Source organism: Oreochromis niloticus, linkage group LG17, assembly GCF_001858045.2.
Source record: "Oreochromis niloticus isolate F11D_XX linkage group LG17, O_niloticus_UMD_NMBU, whole genome shotgun sequence".
Lineage (NCBI taxonomy): Eukaryota > Metazoa > Chordata > Actinopteri > Cichliformes > Cichlidae > Oreochromis > Oreochromis niloticus.
The window spans coordinates 19545022-19570204 of record NC_031981.2 but is presented as its reverse complement, the minus strand read 5'-3'; the positions used below and the strand labels follow the sequence as shown (position 1 = coordinate 19570204).

The window sequence follows — 25183 nt, the reverse complement described above, 5'->3', positions numbered from 1 at the left end:
ATTGGCTGCCCCTCACAATAGAAAATTCCAAACTGCAGATAGGAGGGGCCTGTGTGTCTGATATGTTAGGGATATCCATCTCTGTGACATCATAAAAAGCTCCAAACAACAGCAGAAAATCTACAGCAGAGAGAAAAAAACAATCAGAGCTGAACCTGATTAAATGCTGTGGTGTGACCTTCAGAGCTGTGCATAAATAAATGTTGCAAACCTAACTGACCTGAAGCAATGCTATAAAGAAGAAAGGGCAAAATTCCTCCACAGCCATGTGAGAGGCTGATAAAGTCATACATACAGTCACACATTTACTTCAAGTTATTGCTGCTAAAAGACGTTCTGAATCATGGAGGCTGCAAAGTCCTGCAAATGAAGATCTAAGGAAAGAAAAGGAGGCGTTAAGCTCATGTTAACAACTTAAAAGCTGGAAAATTGTCAAGATTTGTTGTTCTAGTAGACATGCTGTACCAATATGGCTGCCCTGTTGGCTACAATATGGCTACAAGTGCAAATGAGGCACCTTTGAGTCTCGACCTATGTTTTCCAAGAGGCTGTGCAGCTTTTGTGGGTAAGATCCTCAAAAAAAAGTACAACCCTCAAATCTCCTCTCAGCTGACACTTTATTCAATCATTAAACAGCTGCTTCTTTTTCACATTCCCCAGTTAATCAGAACAAAACAGACAAAGCATGCAGACAGATGTAAGATTGTTCAGTTTAATGGGTGCAAATATTCGAGCAGATGGACTATGTACAGTTTATAACGTGGAAGTTTCAACAGTCAGAAAGAACACCGGGCTGTTCACTTATAGCAGCAACTCTCACACGGCCGCTCAGCTTCCCTTTAACCACACAAGAGGCACTTTTTATCCCAAATCTGTGCAGATGTGACTACTTCACAGGAACATTTCCTCATAAAGTAGCTCCATACTGCAGGTATGCACCATTAGATACTTCAACATGACTGTAGCTGAACTACAGAGAACCGGAGTCTGTAAACATAAGTTTATAAAATATACTTCAAAAGTTACTGTAGGTAAACTACAGAGGCCGGAGTCTTGATAAACAATCGCGCGCACGCACACACACACACACACACACACACACACACACGCACAGCAGTTAAATAACACATTTTCAAATGTCAGAAACAACATATAAGTAACCGAGGATGTATTTCTAGACTGTGTGGTTTTAGTGCTCGTGTTTTGTACAATGCTATGTGCACACCCATCCCTAAAGAGCAGTTTTTAAAGTATTCCCTCTGCGTAGTAAAAAAGTAAAAGTCCTGCCCTCAAGCCCAGACCACCAGTCTGTGGTTTGGTGTGGGAGGTTTGTTCGTTGGAGTAAAAATATCCCCCTGCTCGGCTCCACATCTTCAAGGAAACAGCGTCTTTTCTCCGTTAGTCCCATACATAAGATCCCTTTTTGCTCTTTAGTGTTGATTATATTATAAGTTTTTTTTAAATAAAAAGTTCTTTTAACTGGAAAAACAAATATACACACTAACGTACCACTGACTAGAAAAAATGTCCAAAGTCAGTAAAGAAAACCAGTGAAAACCAGAAAAAAGGCTCCCGTGTAACAGAGGTGATAAAGACTTCACAGTCTGAGAATCCAAGATTTAAACAGAAAAAAAATCAGTGAAAATCAATCCAACCTTAAATCCAAAGAGGCTTGAGAGCCTCCAGATTAAACTAATGCTTTTGGTAAAAAGGCTAAAAAAAACTCTGGATGTTCACAATCGGACTCGTGTCGCAAACAAAGCTGAGACAGGAAGCTAAATAAATGTTTTGTTTCCAAACTTTTTGGAGAGATTTAAAGCAGTTTAGCTCAGCTACGCTATCTGTGAATCTGTAAAAGTCTGTCTTTATCCCTCCACTCATTAGGGGGAGCTATAAGCAAACGACCTCCACCAGCAGGAAAAACTGAGGATAAATCCAGAAAACAAATAAACAAGAGTTCATCAAGACTTTTTCAGCAACCCCAGTTTCCTCAGTGCCTCTCTGCGTGATTCGTTCATCTCCCCTCGACCAGAAAACTGCACTGTGATGCCTTGGGGGCGGAACATCGAGTTGGATCTTCGTCTGTTGTCTGTGGACAAGGACGTCGCTGGTTTCTGGGGAACAACGATGCCATGGTAGGAGTGCCGAGGAGGTCTCGGGGCCGGTGTTGGGGCTGGAGGTTTGGAACCCCTTGCTGGGCTTTCTGAAGTGTGATATAAGCCGGTGACCGTGTTGAAGCTTCGGCTCTTTCCTCCGTAGCTGTTGTGCTCGGGCTGCAGTAGCTCTGATTTGTAGGGCAAGGTTTGACTCCTGTCCATGTGTGAGCTAAGGATGTCAGGAAGCTCGGTCCTGGAGCCAGATAGGGAACCAGGAGTCATGACTTTGCTCTTTCCCCCGTAGGTGTTCGGCTCACTGGGGTTTGAGAGTGCAGAAGGGTGGGTTCTGGGTTCATGGCTTGTTGTTGAGGGTGCAGGTTCACTCTTGGAGCCAACAGAAGGGTGGACCATGATGGATTTTCCTCCGTAGCTGTTAAGTGACAGCGAGGTCACCTCAGATGGCTGCTGGGGGATGGACACTTTGTTTTCCACAGGAGGTGGATAGGAGCTGCTCTGTGCGACAGCTGGAGGCGACAGGCTTGGTTGGGGGTTTCTGTCTTCATTGCTCCTAGAGGAAGATGTCCTCCGAACCTCAGGTTTCCTGTCAGCATGAATCAGGCTCTGAGGTGGGGTACTGACATGGGCTTGGGGCGATTTGGGCCCAGTCTCAGTTGTTGTTGGATGATGAGCCTCCAGTGGTGTGGGACTGCTGCCTGCACCTGTAAGAGGAACCAACGGGGTAATGTTAGGGGTGATTTGGAGAGACATACCCCCAGACATAGCTCGATTTCTGGTCAGGCCTAGCTTAGACAGGGCCTCCATCCTAGATTTGTCTGGTGTGGGGTCGCTGAAGGAAATGCTGCGAGTAGGAACATTTCGAGGCTTCTCCCCTACATTGTGTAGAGAATCGTTCTGCAGCAGAGATTGATTCGTACCTAGGTTTGCCAGCATATGCGCCTGTCTCTCCTGGATGCTCACATTAGGTGGTGGCTGGTTTTGGCGGTCCTTGCTGCTACGGATCATGTTGATGTTGTCAGGGTAGCGGGTAGGCTTGGCAGATGTAGGAGGACCCTGCTTCACTGGATGATCTGTGCTTGGCTTTTCATCCACGCTGAGGCGGTGGAGTGAAGGAAGGAAGTTAGCTGTTCCTCCGGACTGGTTCTCAGCTATCTTCTTGGCAATCAGCACGGGGGTGGGGACACTGCCTGCCGGGTGGTAGGAGGTGTCCGTCTGCCCGGACATGCCACTCGGGAGGGGAGGGTTGTACTCTGAAGGCAAGCTGTCCATCGGATTGTGCCTTGGCTTTATCTCAAAGTGGCTATCAGGGGGTGGCACCATAGTTTGAAAGCCTGGTAGAAACAAATTGCAGAAGTTTCAGTCATCACGACTTTAGTAGTTTAGAGATGTAATTTAATAATCTGCTTCATCTACATAAACAATTTTAAATATTGTAACTGACTACTCTGAACACAAGCGCCAACTGCTGTACGCTACCTCGATGGGTGGGACTGAAGATCGGCTCTTTAGAGTGAACCGAGTCTGCTTCCTGGTGGACCAAGTCAATAATATCGTGATCTTTGGGGTTGGTAGAGTAGGGGTTGGCAATCATAGCCACAGGTCTAGTGACCTCTTGAGTGGAGTTTTCGAAGGGCCTCGCTCGCACAAGCCTCCAGTCGTCCTCCTCTAAACTCGCCTCCAGCGAATCGATGGTTTTCTCAAAGAACTGGATGCAGTCCTGCTCCTCCTGACTCAGGTCTTGATCATCCTGTGAAGAGATATAAAACATTTCTGCTATGTCTTCTTTGTTCCTTAACATTTTTGCCTCAGAGGTTAAAGAGTCGGGTTACTGGGAATCATTGTAGTGCACGCAGCACACATAGAGAAGTTTCTCCACTATTTACAAAGGGAGGGGAAAATTCGAAGGTTGCCGCTTAAGAGGGAGGCACTCTCGGATTCTGATTTAAATACTTGAAACCATTTTTCTTGTTCTTGTTTGTTTTAGTGTGCTAAAATATTTGTGTACTTCCTGTATGTGAAACTGTATACAAAGTATGAACAAAATGTAAAAATGTATCTGCACCTCATGTCCTTGCAAGCGACTACACATGAATAAATGCAGGTAATGGTGTTGGCTGTGTGCATGAGCTACGCCATAGCCTTTACATAGATTCACTGCATATTTATTTATGGAGTGTTACTCTAATAATGATGATAATTTACTAACTGGATTTCAGGATTTATTTAATATTACTCAAACTAGTGACTGAGCTAGTTAAGCTATCAGGATACCATTTTACAGAGGTCACAGGGCAAGAGAGCTGAGAGTCATTTTCCCACAGACTGCTATAAAACTGGAACATGTTTTACTGCCAGAGAAGTCGCCCCCTGCTGGCAACTGAAAAGAATACATTGGCTGCCATGAAGCCATCTTGGCTTCATGGCAGAAGTTGAGGAGGCGGGATTGCTAGACACCTCCCGTCATTTTGTTAGTGCACTGTCTCCAAACCAAACTTTACAGGTCTCACTACCATGTGTTAAATCTTCCTGTTCACTCTAGCTAATCCTTCTGTCACACTTGTATCCACCCACTCCACTCGGCCTGCACTCTCTTCTTCACCTCTCCTGTGCACTGTCCGTTGCTAAGGATGATTGACCCCCGGGTATTTAAATTTATCCACCTTGACCTTTCTGCCTGCCTGCCGCCTCTCTGCAGAAAATACCTCCACTTTGTTTAGTGTTAAAGCGTTTTGAGTTTTTGATAGCTTGGTGCTAGCACAGCAGCTCTTGTTCCATTTACAGTAAGTTCAAATCTCGGCATGTGTTCAGTTTTGAAGATAAGAAAGTTGAATGTGTCTCTTAAAAAAAAAGGGGCCTTAAAGCTGAGTTCTTTCCTACAGCCAGCAGGGGGCGACTCGTGTGATTGCAAAGAGACTTCCAGCTGTATAAAGTCTACAGGCTGACTTTAATATGTTTCCCACTCCAGTTCCAAGAATCAGAAGAATCAGAAAGGTGGATTATGCAAATATGCTCCCAGGTGTTCGACAATGGCAAAAATGCTCGACTTGAGGCTTTCACAGAATTTCTCAAACCTGCATGTGACCTCACAGTCACTACATCTGCCTATTTTACTGTTTATGACTGAAACATACTGAAAAAATGACTGATTGTTGTTCTTAATGCAAAACAAGACAAAAAGGCCTGCTGTGGTGCTGCTTATGTCTCCTCATCACTGAGCTCCACATATATGGGTGCGAACGGTCCACGTATGACTCTCACACAGTAGGCATGTGTAGAGGGAACACAGACCTGTTTGTTCCTCCAGACTTCTTTTCCCACCCTGTTTCTGGCTCAGTTGGCCCTCCCTCTCTCTCTCTCCTTCTCCCTCCCTCTCTCCTGCTGGACGGCTCCCTCACCTCTTCTTCTTCACCTCCACATACTCAGAACCACCACAGCAGGGTATCCAGTGACAACACTCAGTGGCCGCTGATTTTGCTGAGGTCTTTTTGCGGTCCTGATAGGATCGAGGCCGCCTATTTAAACCAAACCACATGGTTTTAGGGGATCCCCTGACACAATGTGTAATGAACCTAAACATAAATAGAGCTGGCCACGAAGAAAAAAAAAGCCTCGTTATGTAAACAAAGTGGTTCGTTATCATTTGAAATTACAGCTGGTCGGGGCAAACTCTATGAAAAACTCTAAACTCTATTTTCTTTCAAAGTTCTTCAATAAAAGTGATTTTTGCAGATGTCACCTGTGACTTTCGCTGGACTTCGCAAATAAAACTCACACACAAAAAAAAATCTGAATCCAGACGTCTTAATGACTGAACTGGGATTCATGACTCAGTACTTACACATGAGTATCACTGCTCTGAAAAGTGGACAGCAGGACTTTTGCCCCTTATTTGTTCTCTGTCAAGGTGATGACCTTCAGGCTGCAGTTGAAACGGCATTATGGGGTTGCTGCTGAAACGAAAAGTGCCACGACCAGGTTACCGAGACACCTGCAAAGACAAAGACACCTGCAGCAACACCCTCCTGAAACTAATCAGAGATAAACACGCAGATCTGCCAGTTTCAGCTGCCGTGAAAGTCGTCCATTGTAGCAAAGCAGCTCAGGACCTAAAAAACTGCAGCTTAACCGGTTCGGCTGTGTCGTGCGCTGATAATAAATCTCATCCCTGAGGCATGTGAAGGGATTAAGTTGTTAGGCAGGTGTAGTTTCCCAGCTTCTGAGATGACTGGCTGCGTTGTGTAAACACGGCGTCGAGGCCTTAGCCGGCGTGAAAGTGCAGCTTGAACAATCAGGTGTTCACCTGATACGCACAGTCTGTTTGCTGTGGTTAATAGGACAAAAAGAACAGGACTGCTCTTTTCTCTGCCATGATGTGACCCGGTGTCGACTACACAGCACCCATTTCCATCAGGGGAATACTCGCGCAGGAGCCAATTAGCAGGTTTTTCTAAAGGCTGGTGGTCTTTTGTAGTTGAAAAATAGCTCCAAAATGATTGTTTCACCAACAGAAAGTTTGTCTTTGAGAAAGACTGATATTGCTGATTTCCTAAGACAACGTCAGACATCTACATCTGTCAGTGTGCAGAGATAACAGCCGAGATCAGCGTGACCTCCTTAATCCAATTTTATTTCAATTCAACTCGGCTGCAAAGCCATGCCAACACTGAACTGAGTAAAAGATTCAGCTCCTTTTGTTCCTCTGTTAGTTGCTCAGGGGCAAAATACTCAAAAAAATCCACAGTAAGACCTCTTCTGGTCAAGCAGGTTACCCTTATGCTGAAGGCTGGCACAGGGGACTATTGCCCCTATGGACATAACTGAACTACTCAGTGGACCGATTCTTCTTTAAGATAGAAAAACTGCTGTTTCATGTCACCAGCTTTAGTAGATTTGACAGATTAAAAACTCTAAAGGAACTTTCCCCCCTCCCTGACTTTCAGAGAAATCTCTTGTGGTAACAAAGTTATTACAATTGCTTTAATTTAAAAAAAAAAAAAAAGTTTAGTTTCAGCCTGTTTCCTGTGTGGGTTTGCTCATAAGAATGTGTGCTAAATTAAAGAGAAGCAACAAAAAGCTCAACTCTGAGTAAACCAGAGTGGTTTTTGAGTACTCACGCCTGGTCTGGAGCTGCTCCCGTTGACCCTGTAGTGGAGGTGAGATTTTTCTTGCAGATGGAAGTCCATATCTGGTTCTGCTCTGTAGAATCATCTAATCTGCGTCTGAACGAGAGTCTGCGGACACAGAGGAGAGCATATCAGCTCAGGCTTCAGTCTGCACTGAAGGCTCAGTGTCAACCTGTTTTTTCTGCTCCTGGCTCCGTGTGATATCAGGAGTATGAGGTGCAGCCAATCAGAATGAAGTTGGCTTAAAGGGGAGGAGCTAAAACAGCTGCTCAAGAATGAAAGAGTATTTATAGTGCAGTTGGCTTAACATAGATATATCTCAAGGGTTTTGCGTTATTTTTTTAGGATAAATGTTTCATTTTTGGGGGGAAATATCAGAGATGTTTACATATTTTGGCCTCAAGACAAGAAAGTCTGGAGGTTTTAAAATTACTAGCAACTTCATAGGTGCTGCTGCTGCTTTATAATCAATAAAAAATATCTTTCAGCCACCTGTTTTTGTTATTACATGCTTTATTATTCAAGATTTCTACATCAAGTTTGTAGTAGATTCACATTTGGCCCAATAAAAAAGCAATAAAATGTAAGATTTTATTACTGCAAAAAAAAACCCCAACTATATGCACAAATATATTTTTCTTTAAGTAAAAGTATATTAAGGTGAACAGATTATGTTTGCGCTTGTAAATTTAATTGCAAAACCTTCAGTTTACAGGAGATTTTTTTTTCAATAGTTGGCAGCAGTTGCAGAAAGCAGCAGTTTTGTTGGTCATAAAGGTCATAAAGAGCTGGATTAATCTTTAACAGCGTTAAAAACCTGTCGGATAAATGTACAGTGTGCAGAGTTTGCCTCAGGAATGTAACGGAGCACAAGGGTAAATTTAGTCCACAGCACCTGATGGACCAGTTAACCGAGAGCAGGCGACTGCAGAACAGGATTGCAGAGCCGAAACCAACGAGCTCCTTGGCCAACACATTCCTGCCTGATGTTGCGCTCATGACAAGAACAAAGAGAAATGCTGCTTGATGAGTTTGAAAAGACAGAAATGAGGAAGTGACTGGAGAGCCAAGAAAAACCTAAGTATAGACGAGGCGGTCACAGTGAATGAGCCTGGGTCTGAAACCAGCCTGGATTCACGTGGGTCCTCAGTCACAGTTCAGCAGGGCGTTAGGTTTAGTACAATGAGCACAACACTTTGTTAGCTGTCACACAGCTAAACTGGCTCTGCAGGTGTGGAGATCAATTATGAACCAACTTATCTCCAAGTTGTGTAAAGAAAACCCTCAAATCAACATAACTCAGATTGAAAAATGCTCAATCTTGAGGCACAGGCTCATTCTGAGCATCATTGTTGGGTTAAATGCCAAAAACCTTCCATAAAAAAAATTAAAAACTGAACACCACAATGATACTTCTGTTTAAGTCTTGACTACTTGAACCCAGACTGTTCTCTTTCCACCACTGTTAAGCTATTATTGTTATTATTTTATAAAGATTTCTACTTTTTTTCTTTTTTAAATTAGATAAAATATGTATCCTTCTAATTCCTGCTAATCTAGAATAATTTCACGGTCACAATTAGGGAGCAGCTGGTTTGCTCTGGCTCAGGACCTGTAGGTAATAAATGCTGAGTCAATGATGAAACACACAGAGGAGTGTTACTACACAGTTATGAATGAAACCAAGCCCAGGCAGTTACACGCACTCATTCCTCTGTTATCAATATTAATATTTCTCCCGAGTCCATTATTTTTTAAGCATCTTTAGATTTTCTTTGGTTTATTTATATCCCTTCATGATTATTGATAAACTGATGTAAACGACTCTATTTTTAATGGTTTTTTTCACTGAAATGCTGTAAATGATCTTTGCTTTCAACATTTGAAATACAGCACATTTTTAATTACTCATGAACTTAACTTTTCCTTTAAACGATAACGAATAATACATACTTTTATGCACACATTCCTGCTCATGGAAATGATTATTAACAGTGGATCATTTCGGTTTTCACGAGATGGTCACAAACAGACAAATCAGTCTTTACATGTGTCTCTCATTCTTATAGGAAAGTCTGTCCATATGTTCTGAAGTGTTTTCAGTGTACTGCATTTTAACTTTAAACATCTATCAGACCATCACTGAAAAATAAATCTGCCTTAGAAAACTTCCTTTTCCATTTTACACCTGGACAAAAAAAACCAAACAAACAAGCAAAAACAGAAAAAAACTCTAAACAAAAACAAAACAAAATGCGGCAGAATGCAAGAAAGTAAAACTTACCCATAAAATCCTCGCACGAATCATCCTGAAGTTCAAACCAGAAGCTGGACAGATGATTTTCCTCCTTCACAGAGAAGGCAGCAACATCAGCCTCTAATCTGGCTGGAAACGATAGTCCGAGCTCCGTGTGCGTAATGACACCACCCGGCTCGTTACGCATCACTTAAAAACACGGGGAAACTCCACCCCCAGAAGGGTGTGTGTGTGGTTTATTCAGGTGTGTGTGACACAGTGGAAATATATTACACACACACACACACACACACACACACACACACCTCAGAGTATCATAGGGATGGGTTCAGAAGCAGTAGGACATGTGAGATTTGTTTTGTTTTGTTTTGACATGTAATTGAACTCATCACATTCCTATCATTCTTTTGGGACTGCATAAAAAAAAAATCAACAATAGAAGAACAATAGAAACAGTTTAAATCAAATATAGATCAGCCAGCTCCCCGAATCTGCATCTTTATAATCTTTATATATCTATATCATATCTCCATATTACACAGTTACAGAGTGACATATGTGTGTCTCTGTTTTACAATAAAGACTCCAAATTGTGTGTAAAATACTTAAATTTAGCTCCACAGTCATAAAACGTAATATGACGTCAGTGACGGGACTCGCTGTGCTGCTCACTGAGTAACTGTAACTTACAGATTACTCGGGTTTTGAGCACCCTGATTTTTTCCCCCCAACTTTATTAAGACTGGCTGACATCAACGCAGAATGACAGAGCGTTAAAATCGTTCAAATACACTCAGTTATACAAGTATATTAAAATGTTTAAAAAGGTGAGGCTTTTTTTATTCTTGTTGTCCATTATTGAGTAAATATTTTGCTTTATATAAAAAAGTAACTGGAGAACTTGAATTCATGAACCACTGTTTCCTATTGGTTCCACAAAAAGTATAATTTAAATTGATATCACCTTCAAGTCTCTGATGGTAGTGGTTAGTTGGATAGAAGCTATGAAGCATTTTAAAAGAAACGTCCTTCATTGGTCAGAAAGAGTTCTAGTGGTAAAAACCAGACTTTGTGCCACCATTTTCCACAAATCTGGACCAGTATGTTTGAGAGGAGGGCGAACATGTGCAGCCCCGAAGAAACAGGATCTAGTAGAGAACAGCTCCAGAGACCCGAGGAAGCACTCTGATGGTGCGGGTTCGCGTCTTCGTGTGTTCAAAGAGCGCACGCACAACAAAACATAGCGCGTCTTTAAACTTGGAAAAACGGGGCTTGTTTGCCCCCTGGTGGCTTTTAATTCTTCTTCACTGTTTATCTTCATCCTCACACACAGCCTCTCTGACTGGAATGAAGTGAACATTTAAAGATTAAAACCACTGGAGACCTTAATCTCAAGGAATATACCACCTGTTTGTTCATTTTTTCCCTCATACTCAGGGACCATCAGGGAATACTATTCCCATTCCGAGCTACAAATTATTATTATTATTATTATTATTATTATTATTATTATTATTAGTCGTAGTAGTAGTAGTAGTAGTAGTAGTAGTGGTAGAAGTAAACTTTCAATTTTGTTTATTACAACTTAAACTTAATAAACTTGGATTTTGTCACTGAATATTATCTCGTCCCTACTATATATTTGAATCACTTAAAAAAATAATTACTGTGTGTGTTTATTTTATTTAATTATTAATTTTGTGTTTTCACAACTTTAACATCGTAAATTTAACATTTAACAACAATTTAACTATCATAATAGTTATTCCCCTCACTGAGCGATATTTTTATTTTATGATATATTTCATATATTGTACCTTTAGTTGTATAAATCTTAATTTTTATTCTCTCCGAACATTATCTCTCTGTCCAAGCACAATATTTTATTTATTTAATTATTATTATAATTATTTTATTTTACAACTTTTAGTTCATAAGTCCAGACTTTTTGAGCTTCATATTAATTTGAATTGTTTTTTCTTAGTCTTTATTTGTTTCTTCTTTCACGCGCTCTCTTTTTTTTCTTTACAATTAAATTAAATGTAATGTAATTTTATTTGTTAATGGGCCTAATGCCGAGTAATGAATTCCTGCTCTCTGCACTGTGACGAACTGCTTGGCGGCTCTGTGGTTTCCCAGCGGACCGTGAACGTACCTCCCGTCAGTTGGAGCTCCGCTCTGCGTCAACAGCCGCTCCGGTGAGTGTCTCTCCGTTTGTTTGTCTGTTTTTCGGGCTGTTTCGGCACGTTACCGTTAGGAAGACTGACCGACTGGGCTGCTGTGCACGCGGAGGTCCGGTGAGTCCACCTTTAAGGCCTCGTTACAGTTTTTATTTTAATCCGTGAGTCGCTGAGTTGGGCGAACTTGCTCAGCCCCACTAGCTTGCGTGCTACATACAAAAAGCATCGATGCGCCCATTATCGGACAGCGTTTCTCCTCTCTCTCAGCATCACTCCGTCACTCTCTCAGTTTTCTGTGTTTTAAAGCGAATCCGCAGTTTCATAAATCCGTGCATTCATCTGTTTGATGTAATCAATGAAATTAGCTAGCCGTGGCCAGGCTTAGAGCAGTGGCCGATAATGGAAGCAGGGGTTCCCTCTGCAAGCCATTCCCTGATGTTTACTGAATGAGAAGGACGGATGTGTTTGGGTTTTGTTTTGTTTTTTTGTTTGTGTTTTTTTTTTTAAATAGTTCTCTTCTTGTCATGTGCTTCATTTCCGTGTTTTAACACACCTGTGCCCACACTCACCCTACTAATGTCAAGTAATTGGCCAGCTAACGTTAGCTGCTCAGCTAATCCTTAGCCCGATGTAGCAGCGAAACCCGAAGCTCCGCGCAGAGACGCCGCTATCATGCATCTTTCAGACAGCGTCAGGTGACAGCCCTTAGCTCTCTAACTTCAGCCCCCCGCAGGTGCTCACGTATTAATGCATTAGCATAATAGGTAACGTCACTTAACGTGCTATCCGCGGCTAATCTATTGCTAGCTGTCCACAAGACACCACCTGAGAGCAGGAGTAGCTCACCTGGAGGAATGACCTCCAGCGTACAGGTGACACTGTAAGCAGCCCATCTGGGTGCAGGGAGAGCTGGAGGTCGGGTAAATGAGCAGAGACGCTGTTGCAGGTGTAAACTCAGGTGATATTTGTGCACATGCTGCAGTTTTTGTGCTGAGCTGGTTTCTCTGAAGTACTACAGTGTGTCAGGACCACTGAAGGTAAGAAGAGGAAACCCCAGGGCTCAAAAAAAATTAAAACCTGGCAGATTTATGAGAAAAAAAACAGTACAAATATAGACGACAACACCTGGCACATTTATGGCAAGAAATGAGAAAATTTATCAGGAAAACCTGGCAAAATTTCAAATACAAATTGTACATTTACACATTTTATGAGAATTAACCGGCAAGTTTTCAAGTGAAAATTTTTAAATGTACAAGAAAACAAATGTCAAGTTTGTGGGCAAAATAGGAAAATGTACGAGATAAACTGGCCAAAAAAACCTTAAGTATATCTGCAATTAAAAGAAAAATCTATTTAGAAAAACTACCAAATTCACACAGAAAAACTTAAATGATTAAAAAAATCCAAATTTGCAGCTTAATTAAATTTATAAGCAAAACCCTGCAAATTCACAAAAAAATTCCATTTTTGAAAATAAAAATATCACATTTCCAGTTTTAGAAAAAAAGGCAAATTCTTGAAGAAAAGCTGGAAATGATTTATTTTTTAAATTGCCAAGTAATTTTTAAAAAAATGTAGAAAAATGTGTGAATAATTACCAATAAATGAATGCAAACTGACCTCCCTTTGCACTTTACATATCGAGGAGTAAGTATAAGAAATCTACAGGCTTAATCCTATTATTGAACAGACCCAAAAGGATTTTAACGTCTGGCTTGTTCTGCTCAGTCTTTAAATCCTGATAATTCAGTTGATACATCTGATTATGGGAACAACCATTACCTGTACACATCTGTAAGCACACAGAAGTTTCATAGGCTTCTGGATCAAACAGGCTCTGTCAGGCCTGGTCGTCGTATGTTTGGTGAAGCAGGTATTCCTTCAATGGCTGTCTGTGCGAGACGCTCTTATTTTTTTGGAGATGTATTAAAGGACGGCGTTCACCTGTTCTTCTTTCTGTTAAATGATAAATGCAGGTCAGTGCCACGGAGCCCCGGCACCTTTATTTTGACCCATTTGTCACCGCAAACTGTTGATGGTGAGCTTTTCATTGTTGTGGTCAGTCGAGCTGTTTGGGATTCGCGTAAACACCGCCACTGAGACACAGGATGAGCCTTCATCGGGCGGCCCGAGTAACCCGGTCTTTGCACGACGTGTCGGGTTACCACGCCAAGCTCTCTAGGACTGGTCTCTATGGCGACAGGCAGGCAGGGAAGAGGAGTCAGGTTGTTTTTAATGAAGGTGGAGTTTCACCTGTGTGTGTTCATGTCCATCACCATGTGTCATACATCCTGGATGAGTTTGTGCTGATGTGTTTTTCTTGCGGCACAGTGTCAGACATGTGAGCTGTCTTTCTTTCTTTTATATTAATATTTTATGGGATGAATAATTAAACCAAAATACCTTAAATTATCTAAAATCACCATCTTTTGCAGTATTTGATTGTTTCAACTCTCTTTGTTGGTTGGAAGTTGTGATTGGTTGGTGGAATTTGGCTCTTTAACCTCTGACAGATATATCCTAATCTGACATTACTTCCTGATTTCTGTGCCCCGTGTTTGAAACCACAAACCTCCTCAACAAACCACACAAGAGGAAACAGGAGATTCATTTATATCAGGTATCATCAGCAGTTTTTTGTAGTCTGATGTCTGATTGGCCTTGAATGCAACGTTAATGCCTGCTGTCAGCTGCATTCCAGCATCAGTGAAACTCGGACCAAACAATGACACGACTCAACGTTAACGGAGTCCGAGACACGGCATCACAGCTGAGGATCATTTCCCAGCATGCCTCACTGCGGCGGGAACAAAACCCCTAATCAGGCCTAATGACGGGCGCAGAAGAAGAGATGACATGATGATACTGACGGAGAAACAAAGCAGTCACTCAGCATGCTCTTAAAATACAACGAGGGAGTGACAGCAGCTTTATTTGTACTTAAGTCTCTCTTTGTGTTTACATTCATCAGGGGAGGACACACCCACTGAACACACACACACACACACACCAGATGGAGCAGGTGTGACCGGTGTGCTGTTCAGCCACTCTGCTCAAGTGTACAAAGCAAAGGAGAGAGACAAAGAAGTAATAAGATTACTTTGAGAACACATCACAGTGATGCTGGTTAATGATATAGCAACTTGGGTATGACGCTTCAAAGGGAACTTCCTGCCTGCCCGCTGAACTTTGACCCCAGCCTTCATGAACTGCACATTAACTTTGGGCAGTTTGTGGAGGAAATGCAGTCATAACTCCACATTACTGGAAGGTAAGGGAGCTGCGTGGGTTAAACTTGCAAGAGGCCCACCTTGTGGCTGCTCCCTTCTTGTGAACACAAAGTTCAGGTGGACTTGGTATCATAGTGCTGGCACATAGAAGACGAGCTAATGTCTAACCGGGAGATGTTTAAAATACAGTGCTGTTTTTCTTTGGTGGTGGTGTTTTGGCTTGTTGAGCTTGGCGTGTGAAGTCTTGTTGGTCCTTGCTACCTTTTCTAGCTCAGAGATTCAAAGATTAGCAAGCTGTGAGTTTCCTGTTTGGACTTCTCTTCTCAGACCAGTGTGTTGGTGCCAAAAACTGCAGTTCCTCTAACGGCCACTTGAGGTTGTCTACAGATAGCCTCCAAGGTTAAAATGTCCTGTTTATAGCAGTGAAGCAGCAGTGCTACTGCCATCAGACCGGGTTCAGAGGGGCGAGGTGCTGGATCAACAAATACACTGAAGTAATTTTAATGCTTCCTGATGAGGAAGACTAAAATTTCACTCACCAAAATCCAGGACGCCGCATTATTAGTCAGATAATTCAGTGTGAAAAGTGCCAACATCACAAACAGTCCAGAGGTCAAGTTCAGGGACTGTCAGTTAGACAGCCTTCAGCCTGTGGTAGCACATTTGTACCACCTGCTTTAACATCGGAGTCTATGGGAACTGACTCAGCTTTGGAGGCGGCCTCAAGTGGACGTCAGGAACTGGAGTTTTTACTCCTAAGCCTGAAGGCTGATGGTGTCCTGTCATCATCCAGGCGGGCAATGGTGACTCAAGATTGGTGTGGGAGCATCTACTAGAAATCTCAGGCGAGCTGATTCTCAGGGAGATTGACCTCAAGGTCAGAGGTCAAGTATACTGAAAATCTTGTGAACATATGTTGCTGTATTTAAATAGACGTTTGAGGAATAACAGTCCATGACGTGGGGTCATGTGTCCGGTCATGACAGTGCAGGGACTGAGAGTGCAGTCAGACATTAAGGATGAGTAAATTATATTTGCTTCACAGGTGTTTCAGGGGTGACCCGGCAAGCAGGTGTACTTCAGCCCAAAGTCTCCCTGGTAGACATCAGTATATAATTTTAAAACTGTGAAATTGTAAAACTGTGTATATACTTTATATTCTGTGTATTTTATCTCATTCTTATTGCCTATTTATGCCCCGTCCTTATCTTCAACGTCATGCTGCTCTGTTGTATCTTAATTGCCCCTTGGGGATAAATAAAGTCTCTCTGATTCTGATTTTTGGCAGTTTGGCTTAATTTTCTACCAGTGCAGTGAGCTTGGTGTGTTTATCGGTGTGAAACCTGCAACTAATGCTCAGTGGCATCTTTGTGGAGAAAGGGAAATGGTTTTAAAAAAGCTTCAGTTTAAATTAAAAGGCATTTTGAGTTAAATGTGAGTTATTGTGTGGACACATCTCAATTAGGGACAGAAAAAGTGGCTTTGAAATCCAAGAGCGTGTCCCACTGAGCTCCTGTCCTCAGTGCTGTCATGCTGAAACCATGAGCGATGTCTGTACACTATGTTCAGACCTGGGGTTTAATAAAAACTGTGCAGGAATCAATAAAACGACGATGATAATGTTTCTTAAGAAACTGAAAAACACACACACCCTCCTTGATATCAGCAGCAGCAGCCTGACAGGCGAAGTCTGGGGCAAAAACATCTCCTGTTTCTGCCTGTGAGATTAATTACTGTTGAAATTTCTGCCCACTCAGCTCTGCTCTCATTTGAGGTTTGGAATCTGGACAGTAAAACGGTAAATGCAGGGACCGCCTCTTCTCTCTAAATGTTACGAGTCAGCATCCATAAACCAGCTAATGCTAGCTCACCTGGAGCTGCTGCTGGGTCAGGCAGGTCTTGGACTGCAAAAAGTGCCTGAGCTCTTGCTACATCCAGTGTTTTGTTTTTTTTTTTTCTTTGAGGAGTGGTCGGGGTTTATTTAAGGATTTTAAAAATACCATTAAAAATAAAGGCGTTTAGTGGATATTTAAAAGATTGACTAAAAGAGTGACTTCTAAGCCTGATGATCTTTGGGATCGGTTATCAGGACAATTGTTTTAAACTCACTCACAGCAGAAAGTAAAACTAACCTGTCTCTGTGCCTCTTTCCCTGTTTTTCAGCTACAGGACAGTCTTTTCCTGTTGGCGTGTGCTGAGTCACTCCTTCACCTGAGTTTTACTGACTGCCTGTCCTTGGGCCTCCACTGAACCTCGAGATTTCTCCATCCACAGCTGCACCATGGTACAGTGAACAGAAAACAATTTGAGATATCAGACGCTTTCACCGAGGTCGTTAGCCTGTTTAGAAAAACCCAAATTATTTATTTTATTTTATTATTTGTTCAGGTCATCAAACAGCTGTTAATAAGGTCCAGGGCTTTCTGCTGTGAGCGCCATGCAGATTTTGTTTCCTTATTAATCTTCTGAAAAGGTTTCTCTGTGCTCACCTTAAGTTTACCACCTCTGAATTTAACACCTGAACTCACCTGCAAGAGTTTGACAGTTTCAGGGTTTAACATGAAAAATAATCACAAGATTAAAACACACTGTTTTCTTTAATTCTGAGGTGGTGATCTGAATTATGCATGTCGCAGTACTCTCCATGTCCAGCTGGGGGCAGCAAACAGAGTGCCAGACTGTTACACTTTTTTTTTTTTTTTTTTTTGCAGGTAGATGGTATTTTATTTTGTGGGGGTGTAGTCGTGAACATGTTTGCAGGAGCACAAACAGAATCAGTTGAATTTCAGACCACCACTGCCTCTTACAAGCTTCACATAAACTGGACGTAAAGGATCCGTTTGAAAGACTTTTGTATTTGTTTGCGTTAACAAGAAACTTTTTAATTGCAAACTTTCAGCGAGGAGAGCGCTGATGGCTGCTAATTCGCCAACAAACATCTTTTGAAGCCTGTGTTTGGGTTCCCCCACTGTTAGTCACCAATTCTCCATCTGCAGTCTGGACTGAAGCGAGACTGCTGCAGCTTTCACACAACTCACAGCTCTGTGTGTGTGTGTTTGTGTGTGTTCAGAGTGTATGATGTCTGACAGCAGTTGCTATGGCCTGCAGCAGCAGTCAGAACAATGCAGAGACTCTGGAGGGGTTCCATGAGGTGAATCTGGCCTCGCCCACCACACCTGACCTTCAGGTAAGGTCGGAGCTCCAGCCGTCCCCATCAGCTCCCTGCATGCGTCACGTTTCAGGAGGTCCACTCTCGTATTTCATCGCTTGAAGTTTGGGAATAAAGACAAAATCATGTTTGTTTTGAAATCTGCGGCGCCTCCGAGTCTTCTCTTGTGCATGATTTTTTTTTAAAAAAAACAAACCCTCGCTGTTGAAGATTTTTTGTGTCCTGTGTGAAAAAATTTGTTGTGTGTTTGTGCATGAAGATGAAATGTCGTAAACCCACTGTTCTGGAGTTTGTGTCACCCTGATTGCTTGTGTTTGCCCTGCAGAACCAATCGGATCAGCGCCCGGCTGCCCGTCACACCACCCCGCCCGCTTCTCTATATCGCACCCACTCTCTGGGAGCGCCTCCTCCAGGCCTCCCCACCTCACTGCGAGCAGATCAGCTGCCGACTCAGCCGGTATACTCGGCACCGCGGCACAGCCACAATGGAAGGTAACAAAAACACAGACGCCTGCACCCAATCGATCAGCCGTAATCCGTAACTCACCCGTGCTGTTTCCCCGCACAGCGTGCCGGGCCTGGAGGCCGAGTCAGCCGAGTTCATGTCCGGAGAGGACGGGGAGGAGTGTGGTGCCCTGAGTGAAAGCCTGTCACGGCTGCGCAGCCCGTCAGTGATGGAGGTCCGAGAGAAAGGATATGAGAGGCTGAAGGAGGAGCTCGCCAAGGCTCAGAGGGTAGGGTGTGCTCGCTCATGGTCACGTCTTCATCACACAGAAGACATCGCAACATCAGCTTCCCCCAGACTAATCTGACCTGAATGTGACCTAATCCTGACTTTAACTCAAATACTCGCGTTTCTGCTTTAAAGGGACAATTCACCCCAAAGTCAGGGTTGCTTTTGTCAGGAGAGACAAAAGAAGTAAGATCAAGAGCAGAGAAATGAGAGAGGACAGTGCAGGAGGCAGCGCCCGTTTACTGTAACGACAGGATGTAAACAACAATCACGTCTCGCCTCAGCTGAGCTGTAATTTACTGTATGCTTCTTCTGGCGGATGTAGACAGTAGAAAGAAAATAGTTCCTGGAGGAAGGTTTGAAGATTTTTCTGAGTAACTGAGGGACGTTACTGCCACGCAACGAGACTAATGTCACTGCGTTCCTTTATGTTTGAGAGAGCTGTATTTGTGTGTGTGCGTTTGTGTGTGTGTGTTGTTTGTATTCACTACATCTCACCACAGCATTCATTACTTTAGAGCGATATCGTGTAATTTTTTTTATTTGAAAGCATGTTTAAAATGATTTTTTGTGTTAAACATGTTTAAATTAATTTCTTCATTTCTTTGTTCGTTTGTCGCCATGCTTTCATTTCCACATGTTCATTTGGTTGTTTTTCTGTTGTGTTGCTGTGCGTGTGTGTGTGGAAGGAGCTGCTGTTGAAGGATGAGGAGTGTGAGAGGTTGTCTAAAGTCAGAGATCAGCTCGGCCAGGAGCTGGAGGAGCTCACCGCCAGTCTCTTCCAGGTCGGTCCGCCTACCCTACGTCTGTCCTCTACTTCCTGTTTCCTTTCCTCCTCTTCCTCCTGAGGCACCGGACAGAAAGAATATGAGTGATTGACACAGACAGTGTGAAAGAGGTGTGATGGGTTTAACAAAGCTTTTAGGTGAACTCTAAACATTTAGTTTTCTCACCCATCAGGCATCGCAAGTTTCCTCTAAAAAAGGGCAGATAATTCAGTTTGATCAGAATAAAGTTAAATTATCATTTTTCTTCAGTCTAGCTTTTGTGTTGTATTATGTTAAAAATCAAGTGCAGCCTTTTCACCTAAGGCCCTGCTGAAAAGCTCAAACTCGACTACAGGTCGAGGCACAATGCTAAAAACCTAAGAATGTTTCCACGAGTGTCTCCTGTGAAATGTGAGGTCCAGAGCTGGCATCCTCCAATGTGTCTGTCCTGAATGAATCTGTCCGGCAAGCCCTGAAAACGTGCTGCTCCTCTTCCTCTTCCTTCGTGCTCTCCGTTCACTCTTGGCTTTCTCTCACAGGTGGTGTTGGGACTCTCTGTGCTCTTGTGTGTCTGTAAATGCAGATTACCTTTATGTTCCTGTTCTGTGTTTTTGAGTTTATTTAAGATATTTCAGTCTCACTGAGCTTGTTTAGCTGCTGATTCACCGTCTGTGTGTTTTCCAGGAGGCTCACAAAATGGTGAGAGAAGCAAATGTCAAACAGGCAAACGCTGAAAAACAGCTGAAAGAAGCTCTGGGCAAGGTGAGCACTCACCACTCCACCACCAGACCAGACTGTTTACCAGCTTACTCTGAGGATTTCTGTTTTCTTTCTTCAGATCGACGTCCTACAGGCGGAGGTTCAGGCCCTGAAGACGCTCGTGCTCTCCTCCCCGACCTCCCCGGTGGGTGAGCTTCCCTCTGTGGGAGCGGGAGGAGGGGTGAAGACTCCCTTCAGGAAGGGCCACAGCAGGAACAAGAGCACCTCCTCCGCCATGCTGGGGACGCAGCCTGACCCGTCGGCCACGCAGCCCATCGTACGCGAGTGTCGGGAGGTAGGAGGAGCAGCAGGAGGAGGAGCGCTCAGGCTCCTACAGCTTTTTCTTTAACAGCCGATGATGAGACTGCACGTAGTTTCTGACTTGCAGGTGGACGGTCAGCTGTTCAGCGAGTTCAAGGCATGGAAGGAGGAGCCGACACTCGACCGGAGCTGCAGCTTCCTGGAGAGGATTTACCATGAGGACATCTACCCCTGCTTGACCTTCAACAAAAGCGAGGTACATGACGACCTCCCGAACTCTTAAAAGCGCTTTATTAGGAGTAGAAAAACATGCAAACATTCACAGATCTGAGATTTCAGCACTGATATTTTCATTTCAATTTTTTTTTTTGTGAAGATCAAAATGTTTAGAAGGTTTAAAACTTCTGATCTTATCTCACAAACTCAGTCACTGTTTATCTCAGATGATTAAAAGACGTAAGGTTTCTGTAGACAAAGCTACAAAAAGTTTGTTAAAGGTGCGTGCATCTGCCTTGTGGGGACACTGTCACCTCACAGTAAGAAGATTTGATCATGAGTGGGTGGCAACCTGGCCAGGCATGCCCTGCACTCGCCCTCTGACAGCTGGAAAAGGCTTCACCGGGTTTGTTTCGGTACGCATTTGGTTTGATGGTTTAAAAAAGTCCTGTAAACAAATGGGCAGGGTTTAGAAAATCCCAGGGAAAAGCAGGGACCGCCCTGAGTCCTCTGGAGACGCATGCTGACATGAATCAGAAGGATTCTGATACCTCCTGCGTCCGTTAACGCCCTCCTCTCCTCTCCCCAGCTGGGTTCGGCCATCTTGGAGGCCGTGGAGCAGAACACGCTGAGTGTGGAGCCGGTCGGCTTCCAGCCGCTGCCTGTGGTCAAAGCATCGGCAGTGGAGTGTGGAGGACCAAAGTGAGCACGTGCACACACTTGAACTTAAACACACACACAAACACACACACTTTCTCCCCTGCATTGAGCTTTCACTCCTTCATCATCACATCTCCATCTTCCGATTTCCTCCTCTAGTGGGCGCAGGTCTGAGCTCGTCACGTAAGTCTGACTCTCCCCCATTAGCTTTTATTTTTCCTTCTTTAGCCTCTCCTCAGTTGCTCCCCACCTCCATCCGGCTCTTCCAAACCCTACTGCTAACTCACGGCATTCCCTCCTTCTAAACTTCTGTCCAGGATGTCAAAGCCATCCCGATGATGCAAACCTTCATCCTGTCATCCTCTTCTCCTCCTCCGCTGCCTCAAGCCGTGTTAGTTTTGCTCCTGTGTAGTTTGTTCTGCTTTGTAGGAGTTTTTTTTTGTTTCTTCTTGTTAAAATAACAGCTAACTCATGTTTTTTGTTTGTTTGTTTTTGTTTTTTATGTCCATCTGGTAGAAAATGTGCCCTGAGCGGTCAGACCAAAACCTGCAAGCACAGAATCAAGTTTGGAGATTCGTCCAGCTATTACTACGTGTCTCCCTACTGTAGATACAGAGTGAGTGTAACACCTAGCCATCCACTCACACCTGAAAGCTTTACCTCCCCTTTATGTCCGGTCCATCTTTCCTGAGCCAGAACATTTTCTAAATTACTCCAAAGCTCAGTGAGCACTAAAACAATCCTGCCAGCTTCTTCCACCATCGCTGTAAGTAAGAAAACGACTCTGAAGGTGATTCAGTCCACGTTACTGCACTTCTACATCAGCAGTCCCTCTGCATGAGGATAAGAATAAAGGGCTTTCAGAATGACTGATTAAAGCAGCCATGCCTCTAACTTTAAGTCTTGTTATGAAGGATGAAACTATCCAGAGACACAAACTGTTTTCTCTAAACGTGTTTATTTATTCTTCAAAGTTTTAACTTGGAGCCTTAAGTGAATGTCACAGGAACTGTAGTTAGAAACCTCCTCCCTCCGTGATTTTTTTTTTTTTTAAGAGTGATTTTTTTTTTATGTAAATGAGAAATTAGAACAGAAATCTGAATACTTTAAATCGTCCAAACAAACAGAAACCTAAGTTTTAGCAAAATCACTAAGCTTATAGTTCAGTATGTAATCCTGTCCTGAAGTTAAACATACGGACTTAACGTATTTATTCCTTAACTCTTTGCAGAGTAGCTTTGCATGAATTCACCTGAAGCTCACAAACTGTTGACTGGTGTTTTCAGCAGTGTCCTCTCTCCTTCAGATCACAGCGGTGTGCAACTTCTTCACCTATATCCGCTACATCCACCAAGGGCTGGTCAAACAGCAGGATGGTAAGAAACGCGCCAGTGGATTCTTGTGGTGGCTCGATATCAGTGTGATTAAACTTCCTGCCTCCCTCTGTCTTTGCAGCAGAGCAGATGTTCTGGGAGGTGATGCAGCTCCGCAGGGAAATGTCCCTCGCCAAGCTCGGCTACTACAAAGACCAGCTGTGACCGGGGCCGTCCTCCAATCACAGCGTCTGAGCTGAAGCCCCGCCCCACCCTGGCTTTTGCCCCTCCCCCTTCTTTTGTGTGAGTGTTTTTTGTGTGAGAGAGAAAAACTGTTTTCAATCATCACAAAAGAAGACTGAAGACTGTGATTTTTGGCGCCGGTGGTCATTACTGATCTGGAATCTTTGGGTTCTGAAACATGCAACACTCCAGTGTGTCAGAAAACTGACATGTTTCTAAAAAATAACACTACAGACCGTTTGGTCATCAGTTACATGTGATCTCTGGAGAGATGCATGTGGGTTTTGAAGCAAGCCTCAAAGCGAGAAAAATATCAAAAATAGATGTTAGAAATATGAGAAAATATCTGATAAAAGTCGTATTTTAAGGGTGAAGTTGAACCGTAGAATAAAGTCATTGTTTTAAGAGGAAGAAAGTTGTAAACAGAATCACAGAAACTGTGGAAAAATAACCCCGTTAGGTTTCTGCTGTGGAGCCATCTGTGGCACCTAAAGTGGCCGTTCGAGGAACTGCAGGTCGTGCTGCGCTTCCAGGTTCGCTTCATTTTCCTGCTAGTTAATGGGACCCATCTTCCTTTTTATTTAGGAGGATTTTTCAAAATAAACCACCATTCATAACATAAACCGTCATTATGGATTTATGTGTGGTGGCTTTCAAAGCAGACTTCACCTTCACCTTAAATACTACAAGAAAATATTATTTCAGCAGTAAAGCTGTAGTAAAACTGCAGCTGTTTAAAATGTAAACAATTTAGAATATTTGGATATATATTTATGATAAAACTCATCGCAGGGAACAAGTGACAGCTGATGTGACAACATCTCAGCTGAAGAATTCAGAATTACAATTCTTCAGTTTTAAAACCTAAATTTTGAATTTTTCTTCTGTAAATGTTGAAATTAACTCAAATTCATGACTTATTCTTAATTGTAATCCTTTAAATTATTATGTATTTACGTTCCTGCAATTTCAGCTTTACTTAGTCAAATTAAAATGAACAATTTTTTTTAATCTCCAAATTTTGACAATGTAATAATTAATGTTAAATTAACATGAATTTGAGTATTTTTACTTATTCTTGTCAATTTTTCATTATTCATATATCAAAAAATACTGAGTTTTTTTTCCTCGTGAAATTAACACTAAGTTGACTCACTCTTTGCACTTTGATTTTTCTCCGTTATTTTCCTCTGAAATTGTGCTCTCACAATATTTTACTTTTCTCATTATTTCATTTTATTTTCAAACAACTTAACTTTTTTTCCAGACTTTACATCAAACTATTGAGCTCTTTAATCATCAAATTTTGGGGCTTCTTGGGGTTTTTTGGGTCTGAAAAGTCTGAGAAATGTCAAATTTTGAGTTAAAGTAATTATAACTTTGCTACAGTACACTTTCCTCCACTGTTGGTGAGTCTATCATATATTTTCAGAGGGGAAAAAAAGATCAAATTGTTATTGTTTAGTAAACTTTGAATAAGCTTGTATTTTGAGTTAATTTAGAGGTCTCGATGATGGCAGAGTGGGATACAGTGTTTTGTTTTGTTTTTACTCACAGAAAAAAGCTGCAGAAATAATTGAGCATGTATCTGCAGGAGGAAGGACTTGATGTCGGCTCTCTTTGAGTTTTTGAGGGTTTTTGTTTTGTTGCTGGATATTTACATTTCCTGCTGTGAAACAGGGCGCTCTGCAGCGAGCTCCGTGTGACCAATCAGGACTCGTGTAGATAATAAGCTCTGTGTGTGTGTGTGTGTGTGCGCGCGCGCATGCGCACCTGCTGTTCTGTAAACTTTATATATATTAATTTAACCCTGACATCTCTCTCTCTCCTGTTCAAAGTCAATGTCACTCTCCTGGTTTGGTTTAGTGCCTTCTCTCTCAGACACTGAAATAAAAACAGTAATACCTCTGAAAACGATCCGTGGACTCCTCCACAATTTTGCTTCTTCAACTGAACTTTTACACGGCTGCATATTAATGACCGACCTTGCCTCCTCAGACGTGCCCTCATGTCTCTGCCCACTGCAGATCCTCAACCTAAACTTTTGAGAGCAGTTTAACCTTAATGCTCCATCTTCCCTCTGGTACTGTGTTCATATTATTCTAACCACAGCTCTGCAGGCAGCTCATCATCCTTTTGTTAACTACACCGTCAA

General features: G+C 42.7%; 2 protein-coding genes across 24 annotated transcripts; one reads left to right on the top strand and one right to left on the bottom strand.

The window, feature by feature from the left end:
* Positions 1-600: 600 nt before the first annotated feature.
* proser2 (proline and serine rich 2) lies at positions 601-12368 on the bottom strand. 6 transcript variants are annotated; one of them, XM_025899911.1, is made up of 5 exons: positions 12244-12368; positions 9522-9585; positions 7229-7345; positions 3591-3861; positions 601-3445 (listed from the first exon to the last, which is right to left on the bottom strand). In XM_025899911.1, the coding sequence occupies exons 3-5, from the start codon at positions 7295-7297 to the stop codon at positions 1962-1964; spliced, it is 1824 nt and encodes a 607-aa protein (XP_025755696.1). In that variant the 5' UTR covers positions 7298-7345; positions 9522-9585; positions 12244-12368; the 3' UTR covers positions 601-1961. The 6 variants fall into 6 exon arrangements, with proteins under 6 accessions (XP_025755696.1, XP_025755697.1, XP_019202269.1 ...); XM_025899912.1 differs by lacking the exon at positions 12244-12368 and adding an exon at positions 11650-11783; XM_019346724.2 differs by lacking the exon at positions 12244-12368 and having other exon boundaries at positions 601-2815; positions 3032-3445; positions 9522-9675.
* On the top strand, positions 11541-24945 carry rab3ip (RAB3A interacting protein (rabin3)). Of its 18 annotated transcripts, none has more exons than XM_005475823.4 (14): positions 11541-11692; positions 17071-17191; positions 17978-18094; positions 18402-18568; positions 18645-18810; positions 19499-19594; positions 20261-20338; positions 20415-20630; positions 20724-20852; positions 21402-21514; positions 21632-21655; positions 21989-22088; positions 22779-22848; positions 22928-24945. In XM_005475823.4, exons 3-14 carry the CDS (start codon positions 18005-18007, stop codon positions 23008-23010), a joined length of 1332 nt encoding a protein of 443 aa, XP_005475880.1. In that variant the 5' UTR covers positions 11541-11692; positions 17071-17191; positions 17978-18004; the 3' UTR covers positions 23011-24945. The 18 variants fall into 18 exon arrangements, with proteins under 18 accessions (XP_005475880.1, XP_005475886.1, XP_005475888.1 ...); XM_005475824.3 differs by having other exon boundaries at positions 11660-11791; XM_005475826.4 differs by lacking the exon at positions 11541-11692 and adding an exon at positions 12275-12369.
* Positions 24946-25183: the final 238 nt, after the last annotated feature.